This window comes from Miniopterus schreibersii, assembly GCF_964146895.1.
Source record: "Miniopterus schreibersii genome assembly, chromosome: 1".
NCBI classification, from domain to species: domain Eukaryota; kingdom Metazoa; phylum Chordata; class Mammalia; order Chiroptera; family Miniopteridae; genus Miniopterus; species Miniopterus schreibersii.
This window is the reverse complement of record NC_138101.1, coordinates 21780392-21801872: the sequence shown is the minus strand read 5'-3', so window position 1 is coordinate 21801872 and position 21481 is coordinate 21780392. Positions and strand designations below refer to the sequence as shown.

The window sequence follows — 21481 nt, the reverse complement described above, 5'->3', positions numbered from 1 at the left end:
GCATTTCTTTCAAAATTTTGTTTTATTTTCCTCTCATGTACAGATTCAGAATCAGAGGAGACAGTGCAGGTAAAAAATGCCAAAAAGCAAGCAGAAAAATTGCCATTGTCTAAACCTGGTAAAATTCTACGGCAGGATCCTATTACATACATTTCAGAAACAGGTAAGGATACTGAATATGTTTAATGTTTTAGAGAGAAGCAGTGTGTGCTATGTTCTTGTGCTTCTCATTGGTGTCTAAATGTATCTCCTTCACTTTGAATTGAATTTCTATTTCTCTTTTCACTTTGTTGAATTATATTTATCAGGAGGAGGCTGTAATTCTTTGGCATTTTCTGTGGGAAATGGAATTTTTTTTTTAATTCTTACCCAAGCACATGCTTCCATTGATTTTAGAGAAAAAGGAAGGGAGAGGGAGAGAGAAACATTGATGTGAGAGTGAAACGTTGATCGATTGCCTCCTACATGTGCCCCTACTGGGGATAGAACCTTCAACCCAGGTATGTGACCTGACTGGAAATTGAAACGTTGACCCTTTGATGCATGGGATGATGCTCCAGCCAACTGAGCCACATCGGCCAGGGCAAAGTAATGAGAGCCTTCAAAAGTTAGCAGTAGTAAAGGACTGATCTGTAAACATTTTGACAGATGAGTTACAGATTAGGTTTTTGAATTACCTGTGGGCTTTATTCAGCTATGCTATCTGTGGTTTCTATTATTTAGGATAATTGAAAAGTTGATGTTATTAGCATGCTTAAGGTTCTTTCTTTTTTAAATAATAGCTTTTCCGAGATATAATTCACATACCATACAATTCACCTAAAGGTTTTTTTGTTTTAATATATTTTTATTGATTTTAGAGGGAGGAAGGGAGAGGGAGAGAGAGAGAATGATGACAGTCATTGATTGGCTGCCCCCTGCACACCCCCTGCTGGAGATCAAGCCAGCAACCTGGACATGTGCCCTGACCAGGAATCAAACCTCCATCTCCTGGATCATAGGTTGATGCTCAACTGCAGAGCCATGCCAGCCGGGCTCACCTGAAGTTTTAATGTTTTGGAATTTGCAAATAAAGATCAAGGTTTTCAGAGATATGAGTAACATTAAAACTTTGCTTAAATGTATGGGCCATTATTTGAGAGAATGAAGGTACACATGGTAAATGAAATGGTCAGTGAGTAGGGAATGAAACTATGTGTTGTAGAAGGAACCTGAGACTGGAAGGTCAGAAGCCCTGCCTGGAGAGTACATCCTTAGTTCCCTGTTAACAGCTGTGTGACCTTGAGCTAAAGCTCAGTGGGTCCATCTCCCTTTCTGTAAAGCAGAAACACTATGATTGCATAGACTTGTTGGGAAAACTTAATGGGGTGATATATGTGAAAGGGCCAGACCCAGTACCTGACACGTATGATAATAGGCAGTTAAAAGGAAAAAAAGATAAAACAAAAGGCATCCACAGATGAGCTTTATAGACAGTTTATTTGATAAAGTTGTTTATGATCAAAGACAAAAAAGTGATGGGAATATATTACTTGTAAAATTTTTGGTAAGCTGAGTTATTTCTTCATTATGGCAGGTGGCAGATTAACTCTTTAACCTTTTTGTTCTATTGCTAAATATATGCTTGGGCACATTGTGCAAATGAACTCTTGCATTAAGAGGTCTCCCCTCTGGCTACCTTGGTGAAGTTTTGAATATGTGGGAGGGATACTAAAAACAGTATGTTGATAGATTTATTAAGTAACTGATGGTGGTGTGATCAAGCTCTCCAGAGACACCATGGTTAGTGAGCAGACAGCCATGGCCTTCAACTGTGGGTCAAGGCTGTCTCTATCGTGTGAGTTTAGGTACACAGAAGGGTCAGACAATTTAAGCTCTGATCACAGATTTTCTTTAACACGGGATTGTTTATTTTAGAATAGGTATTTTTGAATATTGTTTTCTGAAGACATGTCCAGCATTTTATCTGAAATTTTTATAAACGTTAGGCAGTGTTTATGTCATTCTGCTGATGACATGGACATGTGGAAGTGAACGTTGGCCCTTGCTTTAGCTAAAATCTTGGGTTACCTTGTACCCATCTAATATGATATTTGGTTTTACATAGTATTCTGCTTTTTCTTAGAATTGAGAAATAGGAAAGAAGTTAGCTCTTTTCTTGCCTGTTTTATCTTCTCATACTTCTTTGTTCCTTGATACGCTAGGTGGATAAGAGGAAGATAAGCTCTTTTTCTTTCCTCCATAAAAGAGATTGAAACTGTTGAAAAAAAACAAAATAAATCCGGTGACGTAGAAGCATGAAACAGACTGACAAATCTCAGAGGGAAGGTGGGGGTGGGTAGGTGGGAGGGGAGAGATTAATCAAGAATTTATATGCATATATGCATAACCCACGGGCACAGACAATAGTGTGGTGAAGGCCTGGGGCGGTGGTTGGGTGTGGGGTAGAAAGGGTCAGTGGGGGAAAAAAAGGGAACATCTGTAATACTTTCAACAATAAAGATAAGTTAAAGGAAAAAGAAGTCTACAGTATAACTAGAATAAAATCAGAAATATAATGAGTTTCAATAAAAGAGTGCAACTTCTTGAAATTAATACACAAACTTGAAAGTTCTTGATCTTAAATTAAAATAATTCTTTTATTATTATTCACTTTTTGTTAAACTAAAACTATAATTTTTCAATACTGGGTCATGAGTAAATATTTGTATTGCCAGTTTAAGGTTAAACAAAATATTTGTGGTAATAATAGTTTAAAAAATAGAAATTTTAACCTAAGATTGTATTAGTTGGAGGTTGGATCTTATGGAAAAAAGGGTTACTTGATGTGATTCAGCTTTAAAACCTGTTAATTCCCAAACAAATGATTTTTGCTTTATTATTTTATATTTTATGTTTTATACACTAACCTTTATTATTTTGGGTATTTTTTTTTCAGTTTAGCAGGTGTAGTGTTTAGCAGGTGTAGCATGAGCTCTTGAGTCAGACTGCCCAGGTTAAATCTTTCCTGTGTCTTAATTTTCTCATTTGTAAAGTTGATTACTAGTACCCACATCAAAGGCTTTTGTGATATCAAATAAGATAATGCTTAAAAAGCCTTAAAATAGGGTTGGGCACATAGTAAATGCTCAGTAAGTATTAACTGTTATTCTTATGTTTTGATTTTATTATATACTTACATCTGCCCTTAAAGACTATGCTGAAGACATTTTGCTTTTGCTTAAGTACTTTGGGCTCTCTTGATTATATAACAGTGCTTTAGAAATTTAGAAATTGTATTTAACTCACTTATGTCATTTATGTTATATGCGCTGTCCAGTATAGGGTCTGCTAGTTACATGTGGCTATTGAGCACTTGAAATGTGATTAAACCCAGTTGGGAGTGTTTTTAGTGTAAAATACAGATTTCAAAGATGTACAGTAAAAGGTAAATTATCTTATTTTTTTTGGTATTGATTAGATGTTGAAATGATAATAATTTGGATATATTGTGTTCAAGTATATTGTTAAAATTAATTTTACCTTTTTTTACTTTATTGTGAAAATTTATGAGAAAATTTAAAATAACATGGCTTGCATTTATTCCTATTGCACAGTGTTTTTTGTTTTTGTTTTTTTAAAATATATCTTTATTGATTTCAGACAGAGGAAAGGAGAGGGAGAGAGAGAGATAGAAACATCAATGATGAGAGAGTCATTGATCGAGCCCACAACCCGGGCATGCGCCCTGACCGGGAATCGAACCCCGATCGCCTGGATCTCAGGTCGACGCTCAACCGCTGAGCCATGCCCGGCCAGGCTGCACAGTGTTTTATAAACAATGAGAAACATATTTAGGAAATAACCTTAATTTAAAAAATAACCTAGTTCAAGTGCTTTTGTTTATGCCATTATACAGTTCTTTAGACACTATTATTATACAGATTTTTAGGCTTACTGTTTAGCTCCATGACATTTTTCATCACTTTAATTAAATCGACCTTATACTACTTATTGATTTTTAAAGTACCTTAACTATACATTAATCTCCCAAATTACAGGAAAAGGAAAAAACTGCTGATAAATATCTTCATAGCTAACCATTGACTTTAGTAAAATGTTCTTGTAGGTTGGTAAAAACCGAATACTTGTTGTACTGGGTAAATATGTTTACTTTTAGCTGTTTAATGAAGTGAGAGACCTTGAGTTTTGTTTGACAAAGATGACCTTTTACTATCCAGTTTCATCAGGGGCTGGCATTTGGTTGAAAATGGTGGGGGTTTTCTCTGTGTTGAGAATTGTTTATGACTGGTAATCTTAATTGAGCACATAATTCCAGAGGCAGTTAGTGCTCTTGATGTTAAGTGGGAGAAAATTTGAATTGTGTTCCCCATGTAATATCAGTGATCTGTGATTTGGGGAAAATAGTAGCAGAAAATATTATTGGGGATGTGTGTGTAGCTTTCCTTTTGCTAACTTTTAGAGACATATAGTTTTGTGTAGGAATAGATTCTGTGTAGGACAGAGAGTTTTTCTTAGATGTTTTCAGGGAAACCTGGAGTGATTGAGAGAAAAAAATTTCCTTGAAGTGAGAGGGAAATAAGCACTGTGTATTATATTTCTTTGTATGTATTCAAAAATTAATATTGATTTGTGAGCTAAAACTCTGTAGAAAAGAAACTAGTTTAGCATTTTGGAGAATGAGTAAAGTCTTTAGATTAATATTATTTTAAATTACCTAAGTAACAGATTACTAGAGCCAGAAAAGCAGTTTTCCGTCTAAGGTTGCATAAAGCTTCCCTGTGGAAGAACCCAGTAGTTCTTTGGATGTCCCTCATCCATTTCTTTTTCATATCACCTGACTTCATATCTTACACAAATTTGATAAACCTGTCTTTGTGTTTCTTTCTGAATCATTAGTAAAATTGTTTAATATTAAGGTACAAATAAACTTTTTACATAGTTGACAAAATTGACACCATCCATTATTAGTACCCAGTTCAATTTTTTATGAATAGCTGTTCAATTACTATTTATAAGTCTTGGTAACCACTGTTGTTTATCTTGTATCTCTCCATCTTGCTATAAATCAGTGCCTCTCAATCAAGGGTGATTTTGCCTCCCAGGGGACCTTTAACGGTATCTGGAAACATTTTTGGTCATCACAACTGTTGGGTACTGTGGCATCTAGTAGGTGAGATGAATATTAGAACAAGGGATGTCTGGACATCCACCAAATTCTCTTCTGATAGGCTTTGACAGGGTTCCTAACCCCTGCATTATTGACATTTTTTTTCCATGTTCCGTTTTTTTGTTTTTAAATTTATCTTGACTGTTGAAAGCATTACAAATGTCCCCCCTTTTCAAACCCCATTGATCCCCTCCACCCTGTACCCCTCCCCCAGGCCTTCACCCCATTATTGTCGGTGTCCATGGGTTATGCATATGTGCATATTAGTTCTTATGTTAATCTCTGGTCACCCTCCCATCCCTGCCTTCCCACTGAGGTTCCTCAGTCTGTTCCATGCATCTGTGTCTCTGGATCTGTTTTGTTCATCTGTTTATTTTGTTTGTTAGATTCCACATATGAGTTAGATCATGTGACACTTGTCTTTCTCTGACTGGCTTATTTCACTCAGCATAATACTCTCCAGATCCCACCATGCTTTCTCAAAGGGTAAGGGATCCTTCATTTTTACAGCTGCATAGTATTCCGTTGTGTAAATGTCCAAGAAGATGCTTGATATGATTTCAATCTTCTTGAATTTGCAGAGACTTGTTTTGTGTCCTAACATGTGGTCTGTCTTTGAGAATGTCCCATGTGCACTTGATGAGAATGTCTGTTCTACAGCTTTGGAGTGAAATGTTCTGTAAATGTCAATTAAATTCATCTGGTCTAGTGTGGCATTTAGAGTCACTGTTTCTTTGTTGATTTTTTTGTCTGGAAGATTTATCCAGTAAAGTCAGTGGGGTGTTAAAGTCCCCTACTATGACTTTATTGCTATCAATCTCTCCTTTAAAGTCCTCCAGAAGTTGTTTTTTGTTTTTTTTTGTTTTTTAGCCCGTGTGAGTCTTTTGTTCTGAGGTGGGTCTCTTGTAGACAGCATATATTTGGGTCTTGTTTTCTTAAGTATTCAGCTACCCTATGTCTTTTGATTGGGACATTTAATCCATTTATACTTAAGGCTATTATTTATAGGTACTTATCTATTGCCATTTTATTTCTTTATGCCTATGTTTCTCATTCTGTCTATTTCAACTTCTTATTACAGCAGTCTCTTTAACATTTTTTGCAGTGCTGGCTTGGTGGTGATAAATTCCTTTAGCCTTTTTTTGTCTGGAAAGCTATTTCATCATCTATTTTGAATGATAGCCTTGCTGGATAGAATAGTCTTGGTTTCAGATCCTTGCTTTTCATTTCCTTGAATACTTCATGCCATTCCCTTCTGGCCTGTAGAGTTTCTGATGAGAAATTAGCTGACAGCCTTATGGGAGCTCCTTTGTAGGTAACAGCTTACTTTTCTCTTGCTGTCTTTAAGATTCTCTCTTTGTCTTGAAGTTTTGGCATTTTAATTATGATGTGTCTGGGTGTGGGCCTCTTTGGATTCTTCTTGCTTGGGACTCTCTGTGCCCCCTGAACTTGTATGACTTTTTCCTTGACCAGGTTAGGGAAGTTTTCTGCCATTTTTTCCTCAAACAGTTTCTCTAACCCTTGCTTACTTTCTACCTCTTCTGGCACTTCTGTGATGCCAAAATTGTTACGTTTCATGTTGTCCCACAGTTCCCTTAAACCGTCCTCCTGTTTTTTAATTGTTTTTTCTGTTTGGTTCTCCAGTTGAGTGATTTTTTTCTACCCTGTCTTCTAATTTGCTGATCCAATCCTAAGCTTCCCTTAATCTGCTGTTCATTACTTCCAGTGTTTTTTTTTTTTTAATTTCTACTACGTCATTCTTAATTTCCTTCATAGTTTCTTGCATTATTGACATTTTGAGCTACATAATTATTTCTTATGGGGAACTCTCCCGCATCTTGAAATATAGGATATCTGATTCATCACAAAAATAGTGCAGAAATGGTATATTTTGTTTCACTTCCGTCCATTTAATTAACAGATATTTATTGAAGACTTGGCACATGCATAAATCTTTCTTTTCTTCCACAACCAGAATGACAATTTAGGTTTCTTTTGACTCAAGGGGTATTGAAAAGGAACTTTATAGAAAAAGGCTTAGATTCCCTTTTTAGGTTTTGACTTATTGCTAAATAAATTATTTTTAATCTCTGTAACCAGATCTTTCTAGCATGGTCTCTATTAATTTGTTTTTTGTGTGTTCCAGACTGAAGAAAATCAGAATGCTAAACTCTCAGCAGTATGAACTCCAAAATTAGATTGTTTATTCCTTGGCTTGTAAATAGATTTTTTTTATGGACCTGCACAGTATTTTCTCTTTTATTTGTTATCCTTTTAAATAAATAAACATATCTAACTCAGAGTGGCAAAGCAATCTTCTCTCCCAGGCAGTTCCTCTGCTGTATGTTGGATAATGTCAGTTTTACTTGGTGATTGTTACCACATTTGCAGTTATGCTGTATATAAATAAAAATAAATGGTGTGTTTATAAGGAGACAGATAGCCTAGAGGGAGATTCTGACTGTTCAATTGCCCGTGATTTTCAACTAGATGTCAGAAATTGGACTTAGATTTATTTTTCATTGTTTTATTGCACGTTTCTGGGAAGAAGAGAACACATTTTGCCTTTGGCTTCTGACAAGGCAGGAACAAATTTAGGCTCATTAGAAAATAAGAACAAATGTTGAAAAAGAAAGACAACCATAACTTTATTTGGAACATTAATCTCTACACATTGTGTAGGGTTGTAAAATATTTAACATGAGGATGGTCACAGAAACACCTGCTAAATTACTGCCTTTTGCAGGCAGCTAATTGCATTGTTCTAATCCTTGGCTGCTTTTGCCTTCTTTCTCTATAATGTATTGGTGTAGCCTTTTCAATATGAAGGGCTAAAGTAGTTTTAAGACAGCTAGTTCAGAAGTCATACTATAGTAACAGAACTGCTGCTTTTTTCGGGTTTTCTAGTTTTATCAAGGCAAGGTGACAGAATGCTTTCAGATATACCTGTGGTTTTAGAGAGCACTGTATTTCTGTTTCTATATTCACCTTAATGAAATCTTCTATATTTATAAGAAATATCTATGCTTAGGATTATGAATTTACTTTTCTCGTTAGTCCTATCACTGTAAGGAGTATGGGGAATGCACAAATCACGGGACACTAAAGTAAGTGTCACATCAAGCAAATCAGTCTTCTTTTTTTCTCTTCATAACTGTATTTCATTAGAATTGCTCCTACTTTCCAAGGGGCTGGAGGGCTATTTATTTTGTGGTTTGCAGATAAAAGGGGGCCATGTATACAATTTTTGCTTAGTACAATGAAAGCACATGCTTGAAATTTCATGCAGAACACTTTCATAGTTTTTCCTTGAAGATCCACATGTAATTATATTTTCACTCAGAAATCAAGAAAATGTTTGTAAAATTATGTCTGTGTTTAGGTATCATATGTTTTCTGGATCTATAGCTTGAAAACATCATTAAGTTTAACATGTATTCTAAACCAAAAATTTAGAGAGTGGCTCTGTTAACCTCCACTATTGTAAAAAGATCTCTAGTAGAGAAGGCTCATGAAAAGAGACTCCCCTTTTAGGGGTAACATTTATAGTTATAGTGTTAAGACTATCCTAACAGAACAAAGTGATGAGTTTTTAGTTTTTTTGCCAACTTAGTTTTGCTGTTTTCATAAGGTTTTATTTGAGCTTTGAAATTTGGGCTTAATTTTTAATGACTGCATGAATCCATTATATGGCTAGACCACAATTTATGTAGCATTTCCCAGGTTTTGATTATTTCAGTTGCTTACATTTTTCATGTTCTTAATAGTGTGATGAATATATTTGTTTATAAATATTTGTTATCTCCAAGAATTACTATGATTATCTCCAAGAATTACTATGCTAAAGAATTACTATGAACTTAAGGAAAGTGAAAAACGTGGGTCCATGTATTGAATATGAGGTAGAACTAGTTGACTAAAGATATGCATTATAAAGAATGTGGCATGTAGCTCAATGATAACTATTATTGATAGTAATTAGATAAAAAGGTACTGTGCAGTCTCTGATTCTAGTGACAGAGGAAGCAGAGATGCTGATAAAGAAGTAAGCAAAGAAAAGAGGAGGGAGATACCAAAGCCAGGTCTTTACTGTCTCAGAAAGCTAAGGAGTCAGGGAGTTTCTAGAAGGTAGCCATTTTGTTGTAAAATATTAGATGGAAGTGAAAAAGAAAAGTGTAATATACAGATAAAGATTGGAAGAAAAAAATGAAAAATCACTCATAATCCCCTATCTAGAGATAAAAATTAACATTTTACTTTTTCAGATCTTTGAATGTGAATTTAAAAGTATATCTAAATGGATAGATAGATATAAATGTATAACTTAATATCCTTTATGTTACCTGCCTTTGTCACTTAAACATAGAATATCTTTATGTCAGTAAATATGAATATGCATTATAATTTTCTATTGCTGCATAGAATTCCATTACTTGATTGAACAGATTACTAGATATTTGGGTTGTTTGTTTTCCCATTTTATAAACAATATAAACTTACCTCTGCCTCCAGTGCCCCTGTTGTATTTGAGGCTCTCTTTTTTTGTCTAAATTGCTAAGTCCCTTAGTTTTCCCTTCACCTTTTCTTGCCCTATTGTACTCTGTTTTCCATACTTTTGAATGAACCAATGCTGTGATAAGCATTTTGTACCTATATCTTTGTGTACTTGTTTGTTTATTTATTTTTACTAAATCTTAGAAGTGGAATCACTATATCTAGTTGATACGTATGCATATGTAAGGTTTTGGTACATACAAGGTGGGGAAAAAGTAGGTTTACAGTTATTTGTATGGAAAATAATACAGTAATTAATAAGTAATAATAGAAGAATAAACTCTGTTTCGCTTACTCACAACTTATACCTTCTTTTTCTACACCCTGTATTGCAAGATTGTCCTCATAAAGATTTTTACAGATTTACCACTGTCACTGTCACATATGTGTCGGTCCTATATCCCTACACCTTTGCCAACAATCTTTTAAATCTGATGTTCTTAGAAACTCCTGATCTCACTAAATTTCGTGCTAGTCTATTACCTGCAAATATTTACAAGATTGCTGGAGAAAGGGTTATGCTACGGATTGCAAATATCTACACTACTATTGTTTCACTTTCTGAGGCTGTACCACATAGCAGTGATTGATAATGTCTGAATTAGTTCTTAAGGACAGATATAATATTTTAGATTGCAAGGAAGTTCTTGAGTGATTAAGGAAGAACTATAACAGGAAAACACAGTAGTTGACTGGGTCCACTCAGTTCTGGAGTTTTCTGTCATTGCTTATGGCTGGGTGTAGTGGAAGTAGAATGTTAGTGATTTTTGCAGGAATTCTGGATTTTTTTTGAGATTTCCAGCTTTATAAAAAAATTTCCATCTCCTTATCACCCTTCCCTTTGACAACCATCAACCTGCTCTCTATATCTAGGGGTATGAATGATTTTTAATTAAGCTTGAAGGTAGACTGACTATAATTGAAGATGAGTAAAACAATGCTTTAATTAAATCTTTTGGTTGCAGGTTAAGAATGTTTGTTGGAGGCCTTTGGAGGGTGGGGTGGGGTGGGGTGAGGTTTAAGTTTTAGGAAAGTGAACTTGTAGGGAACTGTATGGGCATCTTTAAGAGATGTCTAGTATGCTCTTTTTAAATGGTGAATTCCTTTTCTACATGTAGTAATCAGAAACCTGTAAGACTTTTACTTTTGTAAAAATTACTTTCTAATTTTTATATTTATATTAAAATATAAATATAAAAATTAGAAAATAAGGCTAAATCCTTTTTGATTTTTACATTATCCTAGGTACTTTCATGTTTGAGATGGCTGCTACCTAGAAATAGCACACCAGGTACATAGGCCCTTAGCAGATGCTTGTGGTTGAGTGAGGGAGTACTTGAGAGAAAGTAAGACCCACTCATATGTCGCCTACACACCAACTTATGAAGTGACCTGGTCTTCATGATTACCTTTTAGATTTTTATTTTATTGGATTTGTTATTAGGCCAAAGCAAAAGGTGTTTTCTCTTGTGAATCACTAAACCAAAGAAACAAAGCTAGTCTAAGTGATTCCTTGATATAATTGGAATTGATGTTTTATCAAACAATATTTGGTCATATTCCATTTAAGATGAAGAAGATGACTTTATGTGTAAGAAAGCAGCCTCTAAATCAAAAGAGAATGGAGGATCCACAAATAGTCATCTTGGAGCATCAAACATGAAAAAGAATGAAGAAAACACTAAGACCAAGAATAAGCCTTTATCGCCAATAAAACTTACCCCTACATCAGTGCTTGATTATTTTGGAACAGGAAGTGTCCAAAGATCAGATAAGAAGATGGTGGCAAGCAAAAGAGAAGAGGTAAGTGCTCTACATGCAAGCAAGAATGTTCAGGAATGTTCAAGAGTGTTCATTTGCTGTTAATAAGAGGAGAAATTTGGATGTTATAATAGGTCTACATATTTTATTGATGAAAATAATTTTCCTATGCTTATGGACAAAATGTATTGCCACCATTTAGAGGATGAGAAAGTTAGACTATTTAATTTTTTATAGTTGAAAGTGGGAAAGATCATTTAAATTGTAGGAAAAAATTATAATTCTTAGAACTTAAATACTTAGAATGCAAACTCATTTTACTATTGACCTCAGCTAGACAAAATTGGACAATAAATTTGTTCCCAAATGAGGTTATAAATACATAACTTATAAATATGCTACACTTTTGACATTCTCTACTTTGGCTGATGTTGGATTCACATTTTCTGGAAATTTAGGAAGCAGAAATACAGATAAATTATTATGAAAGTAGTCCCCTGAGTTAAAGCCTACCAAATGGTGTGTGTGTGTTGATTTCATTAGTGCCTCCATAGGACCATGTAATCCTTCTCACATACTGGTTTGACTACTACTCAAACCAAGACATTAGTTTACAAGTAGTTTTTTGTTTTTTTGGGTTTTTTTGGTGGGGGGTTACTTTTCTTGAACATTTCAGTAGAATTAAGCAGGAACCATCTCTGTAGAATGTTTGCTCATTAGGAAATTGGATGTAGTCACTAAGTAGTCATGAACATGACTTTCTGGCTGGTGTGCACTGAGACTATTTCATTACTGAAGCACTTAACTCTCTCTGATGTATTTAATCAGCTACAGTTGAGAAAAAGCACCTCATTTTAAACTTAAATTTTATGCTGATGTTGCTTGATTTTCTTTGAAACACAGCCTTCAAAAAATGCAGATGATTCCAGATTAAATGATGAAGCCATTGCCAAGCAATTGCAGCTTGATGAAGATGCAGAGGTATTGCCATTCTGTTTAGCTGTCATTAACAACTTGATGTTCTGACTTGTTGTTTAGTCCACTCAGTCGAACAGTCAAGGTTATTTTAGGCTAATTTTGGATTCTCACTGTAAGAGTTATGTGTAAAGTAAGTTAAAACCTAATACATAAAAATAAACTGATGAACAGAATAGATTCAATGACATGGAAGCATAGATCAGACTGACGAATGTCAGAGGGATGGAGGAGGGCGGGTGGGTGGAGGGGGAGAGAGTAACCAAAGAATTTGTATGTGTATATATGCACAACCCAAGGACACGGACCATGGTGGGGAGAGGGACTGGGGAGGGGGATAGAACAGGGTGGAATGGGTCATTGGGGAGAAAAAGGGACATCTGTAATATTTTAAACAAAAATAAATTAAAAAAAAACAAAAACACAAATTTATATAAAATAAATGATAAGAGCAGAGGATAATTATTTAGAGATTTATTATTAAATTTCATTGAATGGAAGCCTCCTTTAGTAGAGTTAAATTAATTTAATGTGGTCATATCTCTTTTCACTGTGGGTGATCTTATCCTCTCCTGTGGCTTTAATGAGTATGGATATGCTGATGATCCCTAAATCTGTTTCGAATTCAGAGTGCTCTCTTGAGCTGTAAACTACGTATTCATTCAGTAAGTATTTGTTGAGCACTTACTGAGTGCATGGCACAGTTCCAGGTGTTAACGGATAATGCAATTAAAATTTTTGTCATGCTATGAAGAAAAAGGGAGAGTTTCTTGTTTTTTTTTTTTAGAATAAGCACTTTTTTTTTTTTAAATCTTTATTGATTTCAGAGAGAGGAAAGGAGAGGGAGAAATAGAAACATCAATGATGAGAGAGTCATTGATCAAGCCCACAACCCGGGCATGTGCCCTGACCGGGAATCGAACATTGATTGCCTGGGATCCTAGGTCGATGCTCAACCGCTGAGCCACGCCCGGCCAGGCTAGAATAAGCACCTTTTATCACATGAGCTAAGATAGTAGGAAAGAGCATTTATTTGCCTTTCTGGGCCTTGATTTTCCTCAGCTAGAACTCCTTGCCCTCCAGCACATAACCATCTGCTCGGCCATGTTGGCCTGATCTTGAAGGATGGACACAAGAAGCTTGCCCTGCTGTAACTGCTCCTCTAGAAGATTGCTGATTGTGGCATTATTTTTCCTTTCATCATTTTTATCTGCATTTTCTTTGATTATTTTTGTTTAAAATCTCTTCCTCCTCAGGAGTCACCTTGGCCCTTTTCTTGCAGCCTAGGGACAGTGCATAGTGGGACTCATGCCACTGTTGGTATGGTGTGCTGTCGGTGAGCACGATGCAGTTCTTTACTAGTTCTTGGTGTGGGCCAGTTTGTTGTTGGTGCATTGTAGACAGTGGCAATAATCCTTTGTTTGCATGCACAACACTCAGGGCCCCAGGAGAAGTTGCCCAAGTCCAGCTTCAAAGTTCAGTATTTATTGCTGCCTTCCTGCACATGGTCTGTATATATGTGGTGGGCGGCAATCTTAGTGTTGGGAGCAAGTGTCCCAGCTCATATATGTGTGTGTGTGTGTGTGTGTATTTTAAAATATGTTTTTATTGATTTTTAGAGAGAGAGGAAGGGAGAGGGATAGAGAGAGAAACATCGATGAGAGAGAAACATCGATCGGCTGCTTCTTGCACATCCCCTACTGGGTATTGAGCCCACAACCTGGGCATCTGCCTTGACTGGGAATCAGACTTTGATCTCCTGGTTTATAGGTCGATGCTCAACCATACATTCTTGCAGGGCCACTGGAGGTTTAGAGTTTGAAGGACCTTTTTATGGTGAAGATTTTCATATTCTTTTTAGCAATTAGATGTGTAGTTCAGTTGAGGTAAGGAAATACTAGACAACAGAATATATTGCATTTCTCTGGCTTGTAGTTCTGTGTAGCTTGAGTTAGTTCATTTATTGGCAATAGAAGGCTTGGTTACTGTGTTCTCATCAGACTTACGCCAGTTTCCAAGCCTTTTTCGGATTGGGTGGATTTTGATTTTTTTTTTTCATTTGTTTGACTAATATAGGAATGCCTTTGTTCAATATTAGACCATTTTATCGGGGGGCATAAAACCATTTAGTTTCTAATGAGAAATGTATTCCACTGCTACACCTTCTTTTCTGGAAGAGCTCCATTTTGCTGAAAGTAAGAATGTGTGCTAACATTAGCATGTTAGGAAAACTTCTGATATGAATACTTAAATTTTCAAAAGTCAGAACAGATACATTTGAATTAGTATTTGAAAATAGGAGTTTGATGATATAAGTGATAGTTATATTTGTGTATATGTTTGCAAAGAAAATATATAATTCTCTTGACTTCTTAATTCACTCTTTTTTGTGCCCTCCAGACTATTGTTTTCCTATTAGGATGAGATTCTTTTCAGAGCTTTTTCTAGAGTTCATAGTAAATTGAAATAAGAGGTCTGTCAGTGTTGCATTAGGACCATTAAGAAAAAACTGTAGATCTCAAACTCTTTAAGTGAGAAATATGGCTTTAAAAATATACTCAGTTTATCATACCTGCAAAACTAGATATATTTGTTCTGAAATCTAATATGACTTAGTGAAACAAACCTGTGACACTAAACTATTAATATTAAATGGAAAAATGTCATAGTTACTTTTTGGAAAATGTTTTCCAGTTTCTTCTATGTATCATGAATCAAACATTTAAAAACTTTAATTTACAAAAAGAAAAAAAGCTCACTCTGTTGACACTTTTTACAGCTGGAGAGACAACTGCATGAAGATGAAGAGTTTGCCAGAACGTTAGCCATGCTGGATGAAGAACCTAAGAACAAAAAGGTGGTGTTTTTACAGGGCTGTTCGCACTTCGAGTGTGCAATACAGATCAGTGTTCTCTTTTATGCCTGTGTATTCTAAGCTCTGGAGATACAGCCATGAGCATCTCTTCTAGAAAGAAGCTAAATTGTTTTAATTTATAAAAATTTTTTGGGGGAGCTCATTGAGAAACTTATGCTTCCCAAAGGAAGGTTGATAGAGCCAAAACCAACCAGAACCCTGCTTCACAAAACAACGAATTGCAACTTTTGCTTACAAAGGGGTCTGTCACAAAGGGGTTCTTATGTACTTACCCAGAGAATAATGCTTACAAAGATTCCTGTGGAGCCTAACATTTAGTAACTGTCATATTTACTGTCATTTTGGGAAGCACAATTTTGCCATTTCTAATTAACTTTAAGATCTGTATTAGGATAGTCTCAAATGATGAGTGTAATTTTGGACATCTTTAAAAGCATCAAGATTTTTTTTTTTTAAGTACTTAATCATTAGAAAATTAGACTTATTTATTTTGAATCCCATTCTGTTAATATTGTCAGTATCAATATCTGACATTTAAAAAGATTTTACAGCAGTCAGATATGAGACACTAGTGGGGAGTGAGGACTTCTTCATTTGAAAAGCCTTACTCAGTACATCTAAAGGTGTTCAAATTCTGTTTATTAAAAAAACAAAAACGTGTCACACACTCCAATTTGTGACTTCTTTGTAAAGGGGATTCTGAGGGAGCAGTGGAGAGAGAATGGATATTTTTGTTCTCTTTTGAGAAAGTATTCCGTTATTTTTCTTTTGAGCTTTAGATTGTTTTTAATTTATTCTTTTGGGTTTGTATTTTAGTTTTTAACCTCATAATGCTAACAATTTGAGAATTGAGGTGAAAGAAGCAGAAATAAGGCTTTCATTTCCAGACTCGCAACTTGGGAAGAACTGGGATAATTTTTTATAGACTGTATTTTTTATATCCTTTTCATCTGTTTTCTCACATCTGTAAAATTAAAAGTAATAAAACATGCTTCATTTGCCCCAGAAATTTGGGATGAATGAATGAAAATTTATTTCATTGTCCTGCTGCTTTGGAAAATGGCCCTTAATCTTAAGATTAAAACTTAAAAACTTCTGTCAGTTTTAACAACATATTTTGTGGTAATAGTTTTCCTGTTTTTTGTCATATTTGACGCTCTTAAAATTTTCATAGGCTCTAAAGGACCCAGAAGAGAGAAAAATGTTTTCATCTATTCAAGCCAATTTAAGTAAAGCAGAAAAACATAAATATCCTTATAAAGGTAATACTTGCAGAAAAAACATAAGTTGGAACATTTATCTTTATTGAAGAAAATTTATGGTAACCTTGTAATAACTGCTTTATATTGTTAAGTAGACATTATTTCACAGCAATATTGGAACATGTTCTACTTAGATACTTTGAAAGCTATTTAGGTATTAGCTGGTGCAGAATGCCTGTCTGCCCTATGATCGTTGTGAGAAAGGTTTTATAGCTCTTGACTGCATGTTAATTTCCAAGTGTAGTGCAATACATGGACTTCAATATATGAAGATAAAGAACCAGATGTTTCAAGCTCAGAGTTGACTGACTGTTGTTCAGGTCATCTGAAGCTCCCCTGCTGATTGTTCAAAGATTTTATTTTTTAGTGGTCCTGATATCTAACCTTCTGCTACTATAGGTGGTCTTAATCCTATAAGTAAATCTGTTCATATAGTAACTTTTAGTCTTGAAATGCCAGGATTTGCAGCTTTCAGACTATATTACAGAGTTTTTATGTGACATATTCTAGCCCATAAGTTTTCTTAAGGTAAATTTCAGATCATTGAAGGATATCTGTGGAATAAAGTCCATGTTCTTAGGTGTCGTTTACCATATTATTTTTATTAATGAGTAATTTGTATTTAAAAACAGATCCCTTAATTTGAACTTGTTATACAAAGAAGTAATATTCAAATGTTTAATTTTTAAAAGTTTGCTGTTTAACTAAAATCTTAATGTAAACATTATGAAATCACTGATGACATTATGTGCTACTAAGATTACTCAGTAGAAAAATGAAAAAATAACCTTGTTATTGGGTATCATTTTCCAAAAATAACAGTCATAATCTTTTCTGTTTTCCTAGTAAAAACAGACCAATTTCTGGATGAAAGAAAGAACTTCAGTCCTAGGAAACAAACTAAATGTGGAAGTTCAAAAGAATCTCAGCAACATTCCAAGTCATCAACTCACAAAATAGGAGTAACATCATCTCCTAAAGCTAGTTCTAAGCTGACACTTTTGAAAAAAAAAGAAGAGAGTTCTTCTAAAGAAACAGAGCCTTTGTTCTTGAAAAGAAAAGAAAATGCCATTGAATTGCAAGGAGAGACAAAAAGTCCTAAGAAAACCAAAAGTTCTCCTGCTAAAAAAGAGGTAGAATTTTCTAAAAGAGTATCATGTTGGGGCTATGTGTTGATCTGGGTTTGATTATTTTTAAGTTTTCTAACTTTATAAGTCGTTACAGGACTTTTAAGGTACCATCTTATTTAGATGCTGTTGCAGGTCATAGGTTACTAATAAAGTTAAATTGGCCAGTATTTATTGAGTGTTATTGTGTATAAGATATTGCACTAAAACATATGGCATCTCATGTAATCTTCTTAACAACTCTGTGAGATACTTGTTTTTATTCAACTTTTAAATTGATTTTTAGAGGAAGGGAGAGACATTGATGTGAGAGATATACATCAATTGGTTTCCTCCCGTATGTTCCCCATCTGGGGATTGAACCCACAACCTAGGTATATGCCCTGGGAATCGAACCTCCAACCAACTGAGCTACAGCAGTCAGGGCTTTATTATTCAACTTTTAAAGACGAGTAAATAGGCTGAAAGCATTTAAGTAACTTTTACAGATTATTCAACTGGTAGGTGACAGAGCCAGCTTTGAACTTAGGACTTCTGAGGCCAAAAAAAAGCAGTATAACATGGTGGCTCTGATATGGAGTCTGGAGCCAGTTCAGATTGTAGCACTGCTTCTGAGCAGATGTGTGACCTTGGTCTGGCTACTTGCCCTCTCTCTGCTTTGGTTTCCTCATTCGTAAAATAGGGATAGTAATTAGTTAATATGTAAAACCACTTAGAACAATGCCTGGAATATAAGTGCTATTTAAATTTTTGCTATTATTAAAATAATAATTATTTATATTTGCCCTGAATGTACTCTTTTTTGCTCTTGTATAACGATGTTGAGATACTGAAATCATTTTCAAAGGAAGAAACAGTGAAATGGTGCAAAATGATTTTCAAGAGTTTCTGTGTTTTCATCTCCAATTTGGAACTACCTTAGATTCATAATGAGAAACCACAGTTCCTCAAGCTTTCTAAGCACTTAGAATTAAAAGTAGAATATTGTCTGTTTTAACTGCTCATTGTCATCATTGTTTAATGCAGAACAGTGAAATGGTGATGATTTCAAGATGCTTTTGTTTGTGGTCAGTGCTCATAAATACACTTAAGGGAACAATGAACTTTTGCTATCAGATTTTTCTTTACTGAATGCTTATCTGGTGGGCGAATGTTTTCTTCAGGCATTCTAAACATGTTCAGTTACAGAGGCTTGTCTATTTTTATTAAAGGAGAGGAAATCTTTGAGTGATATTGTTCCTCTTCACTTTATTTTTCAAAGTTGGAAAGAAATGACTCAGAGAATTTTTACCTAAGCAGTTTTGGGAATGTCTGTTTAATAAATTCAGTCCGTCTTGGTCAAATAATTTTGACTTTTAAATTGGGTGTATTTCAGAGTTATTTTATAAGGTGTTTTAATTCACTGTTATCTTTTTCGTAGAATTACTGTTATAAAGAAAAAATTTTCCCATTGTTGGGATGCATTAGGCTCTCCTATGAAGCTTGTTAAAAATATGATTTCCCAGGGCCTGTGGTCTGGGCAGGTGTATTTTAATAAGCTTCTCAGATGATACGTATGCACACCAACAGTTGAGAACGACTGTTAAAACATAGAGTTAGGGTCTATAACCAACCTGTAGTGGCTTATTTAACTTAGAACCAAAGCAGCTTACTTATTTTGTTGATTAAATCAATTATTTGTACTGAAGTAATACTTTGTCTACTCTCGGGTATTTGAGGTGGGTTACAAGTTAAAAATAATGTGTAAAATAGGAAGTAGAAAAAACAACAGCGACCTTTTGTAGTGGTTTTTGAATCAGAATTATCTAGGTTGTTTTTCCTACAGATACACACGCCCTAGCTGTATGCCATATATCTGAATTAGAAACTTGGAGTGGGTCTAGGGATATATAGTTTGAAAAATTTCCCCAGGATTTTCTAAGACATACCCAATGTAAGATCCCCTGAAACAATAGGAGAGATTAAGCCTAGAAGGGAGAGCGGTGGCGTGTAGAATGTGTCTGCTTTTTGGAGTAAAGCTTGCACCTTGTTTGAGCCAACTGTTTCTGTGAAGCTATTAATTCTCAGACTGTAGTGTTTACATCCCCAGGGTAATAGAGTCATTTAGGTGGTTTTAGGGGAGGGCAAAGCCATAGGATAAATGTAGGGTATCTTCTTGTATGATCAAGTTTACGTGGATATATTGTGAAGTAGAAGTTTAAAGTTCCCTTGTTATATCTTTACAATAAAATACTTTTTGATTTTTTGCTTGGGGCTGGCAGCTTGACTGAGGTACCTCATCTGCCCTGAGATATTTGCATTTAGAGAGAGTGGAAAGGTTTGACAAGGACTAGCACAGGGATGTTTATTAGCCAGGCATGTGTAAATTGGGGAGTACTTATGTAGCTAAAAGTGTTAATATCAGGACCAAATACACAAGTGACTTGAAGTTTATTTATTAATATGTATTTTTAATTTTACATTAATTTTGCATGACTTTGTTCAATTTTCTTTCTTTATCCTTAAAGTCTGTAAGTCCTGAAGATTCTGAAAAGAGACGCAGTAATTATCAAGCTTATCGAAGTTACTTAAATCGAGAAGGTCCCAAAGCTCTGGGCTCCAAAGAAATACCAAAGGTAAGAGAGCTGCGAAGGCATGGCGCCCTGTCAGGGCCCCTGGCCGGTAGGTCATTGTATGTATTCACTATGTTTACAGCAGCAGAGAATTGATAATTAAAATTAACAGAAAAACCATAGTCACCATAGTTACTAATTAGAGGTGTTTATTCCCATTATGAGTCACTGCTTGTTACTTAGAAACATTTTCCTTGAACTATAAGTAGCCCCAGTAGGGCTGGGCTTTGAGGCACTCAGCAGTTACAGGACTCTTTGCCTTCATGAGACTTATGGTCTAACTCAGGAAAGAGACCTTAACTAAATTACTATTTACTTATAATTGTGGTATATGTGCCAGTCTTTCCTCTTGTACAAAATGTATGAAAGCCTCTGCATGAGAGAACTTTAGGCAAAGTGGTGTCCTTAGGGGATAGTCAGGTTTCAGTGAAGACCAGGGCAAAGTTGGAGAAGAGGTTGAAGATATTGGGTGGTTTGCTGGTCCTGCAGTCAGAGCCCTGGAGTGGAAGAGTTTGGTAGGGAGGCTGGAAGTGCTGAGATTGGATAGGTAAAAAGATACTCAGGACCACAATGGGTAATAGATAGGTGATTGGGGTGTGGGATAGGGGCTTGCATGTCAAGTTTCATAAGGTTGTTTTGAATTTGTTGAGAAGTATTTAAGTACTTGTGCTCACAAGATAATTTTAATCATAGAATCATAGGGCTTGAAGGGACCTTGAGATATTGTTAGTCAAACCTTTTCTTTCCCGATCGATTCAGATATATTCCCCGCCGCCCCCCTGCAAAAGATTCTTCACCTGGATGGTAAAGGATTGAACTTGTATTGTGCTAGTCTTTTGATTTTGTTTGGCTTCTTTTCAAACTTGTTTTAAGTCTGTGTTCAATTCTTTATTCAAAGAGTAATAAGTAACTTGGGATACATAATTTTCATTTTGCTTGGTTAGATCTTTTTATTGAACCAATGCAAAAATAAATAAAAAATTTCTATAACTATACACAGTTCCAATTAAGATTAAATGTTTCCTTCGTCCAGCTCGCTTTGGCCAGTGTCTTTTATATTATCAAGTGATCTTTCCAACCAAGAGATAATACGATCTTGCCTTAAGTTATGTATAGGGTGTTAGATTTACTATCATAGGATAAAC

At 35.1% G+C, this 21481-nt stretch overlaps 1 protein-coding gene across 4 annotated transcripts in view; it reads left to right on the top strand.

Moving 5' to 3' along the window:
• Positions 1-21481, top strand: part of RFC1 (replication factor C subunit 1) — a 59715-nt gene that overhangs the window by 16328 nt on the left and 21906 nt on the right. For 2 of the 4 annotated variants that reach the window (XM_081118797.1, XM_081118796.1), the window contains exons 4-10: positions 44-163; positions 11295-11527; positions 12389-12466; positions 15240-15317; positions 16510-16597; positions 17444-17730; positions 20232-20339. In XM_081118797.1, the coding sequence (XP_080974923.1) occupies positions 44-163; positions 11295-11527; positions 12389-12466; positions 15240-15317; positions 16510-16597; positions 17444-17730; positions 20232-20339 (992 nt within the window). The remainder of the gene's footprint in view (positions 1-43; positions 164-11294; positions 11528-12388; positions 12467-15239; positions 15318-16509; positions 16598-17443; positions 17731-20231; positions 20340-21481) is intronic. The other 2 variants (XM_081118799.1, XM_081118798.1) reach the window with 1 other exon arrangement.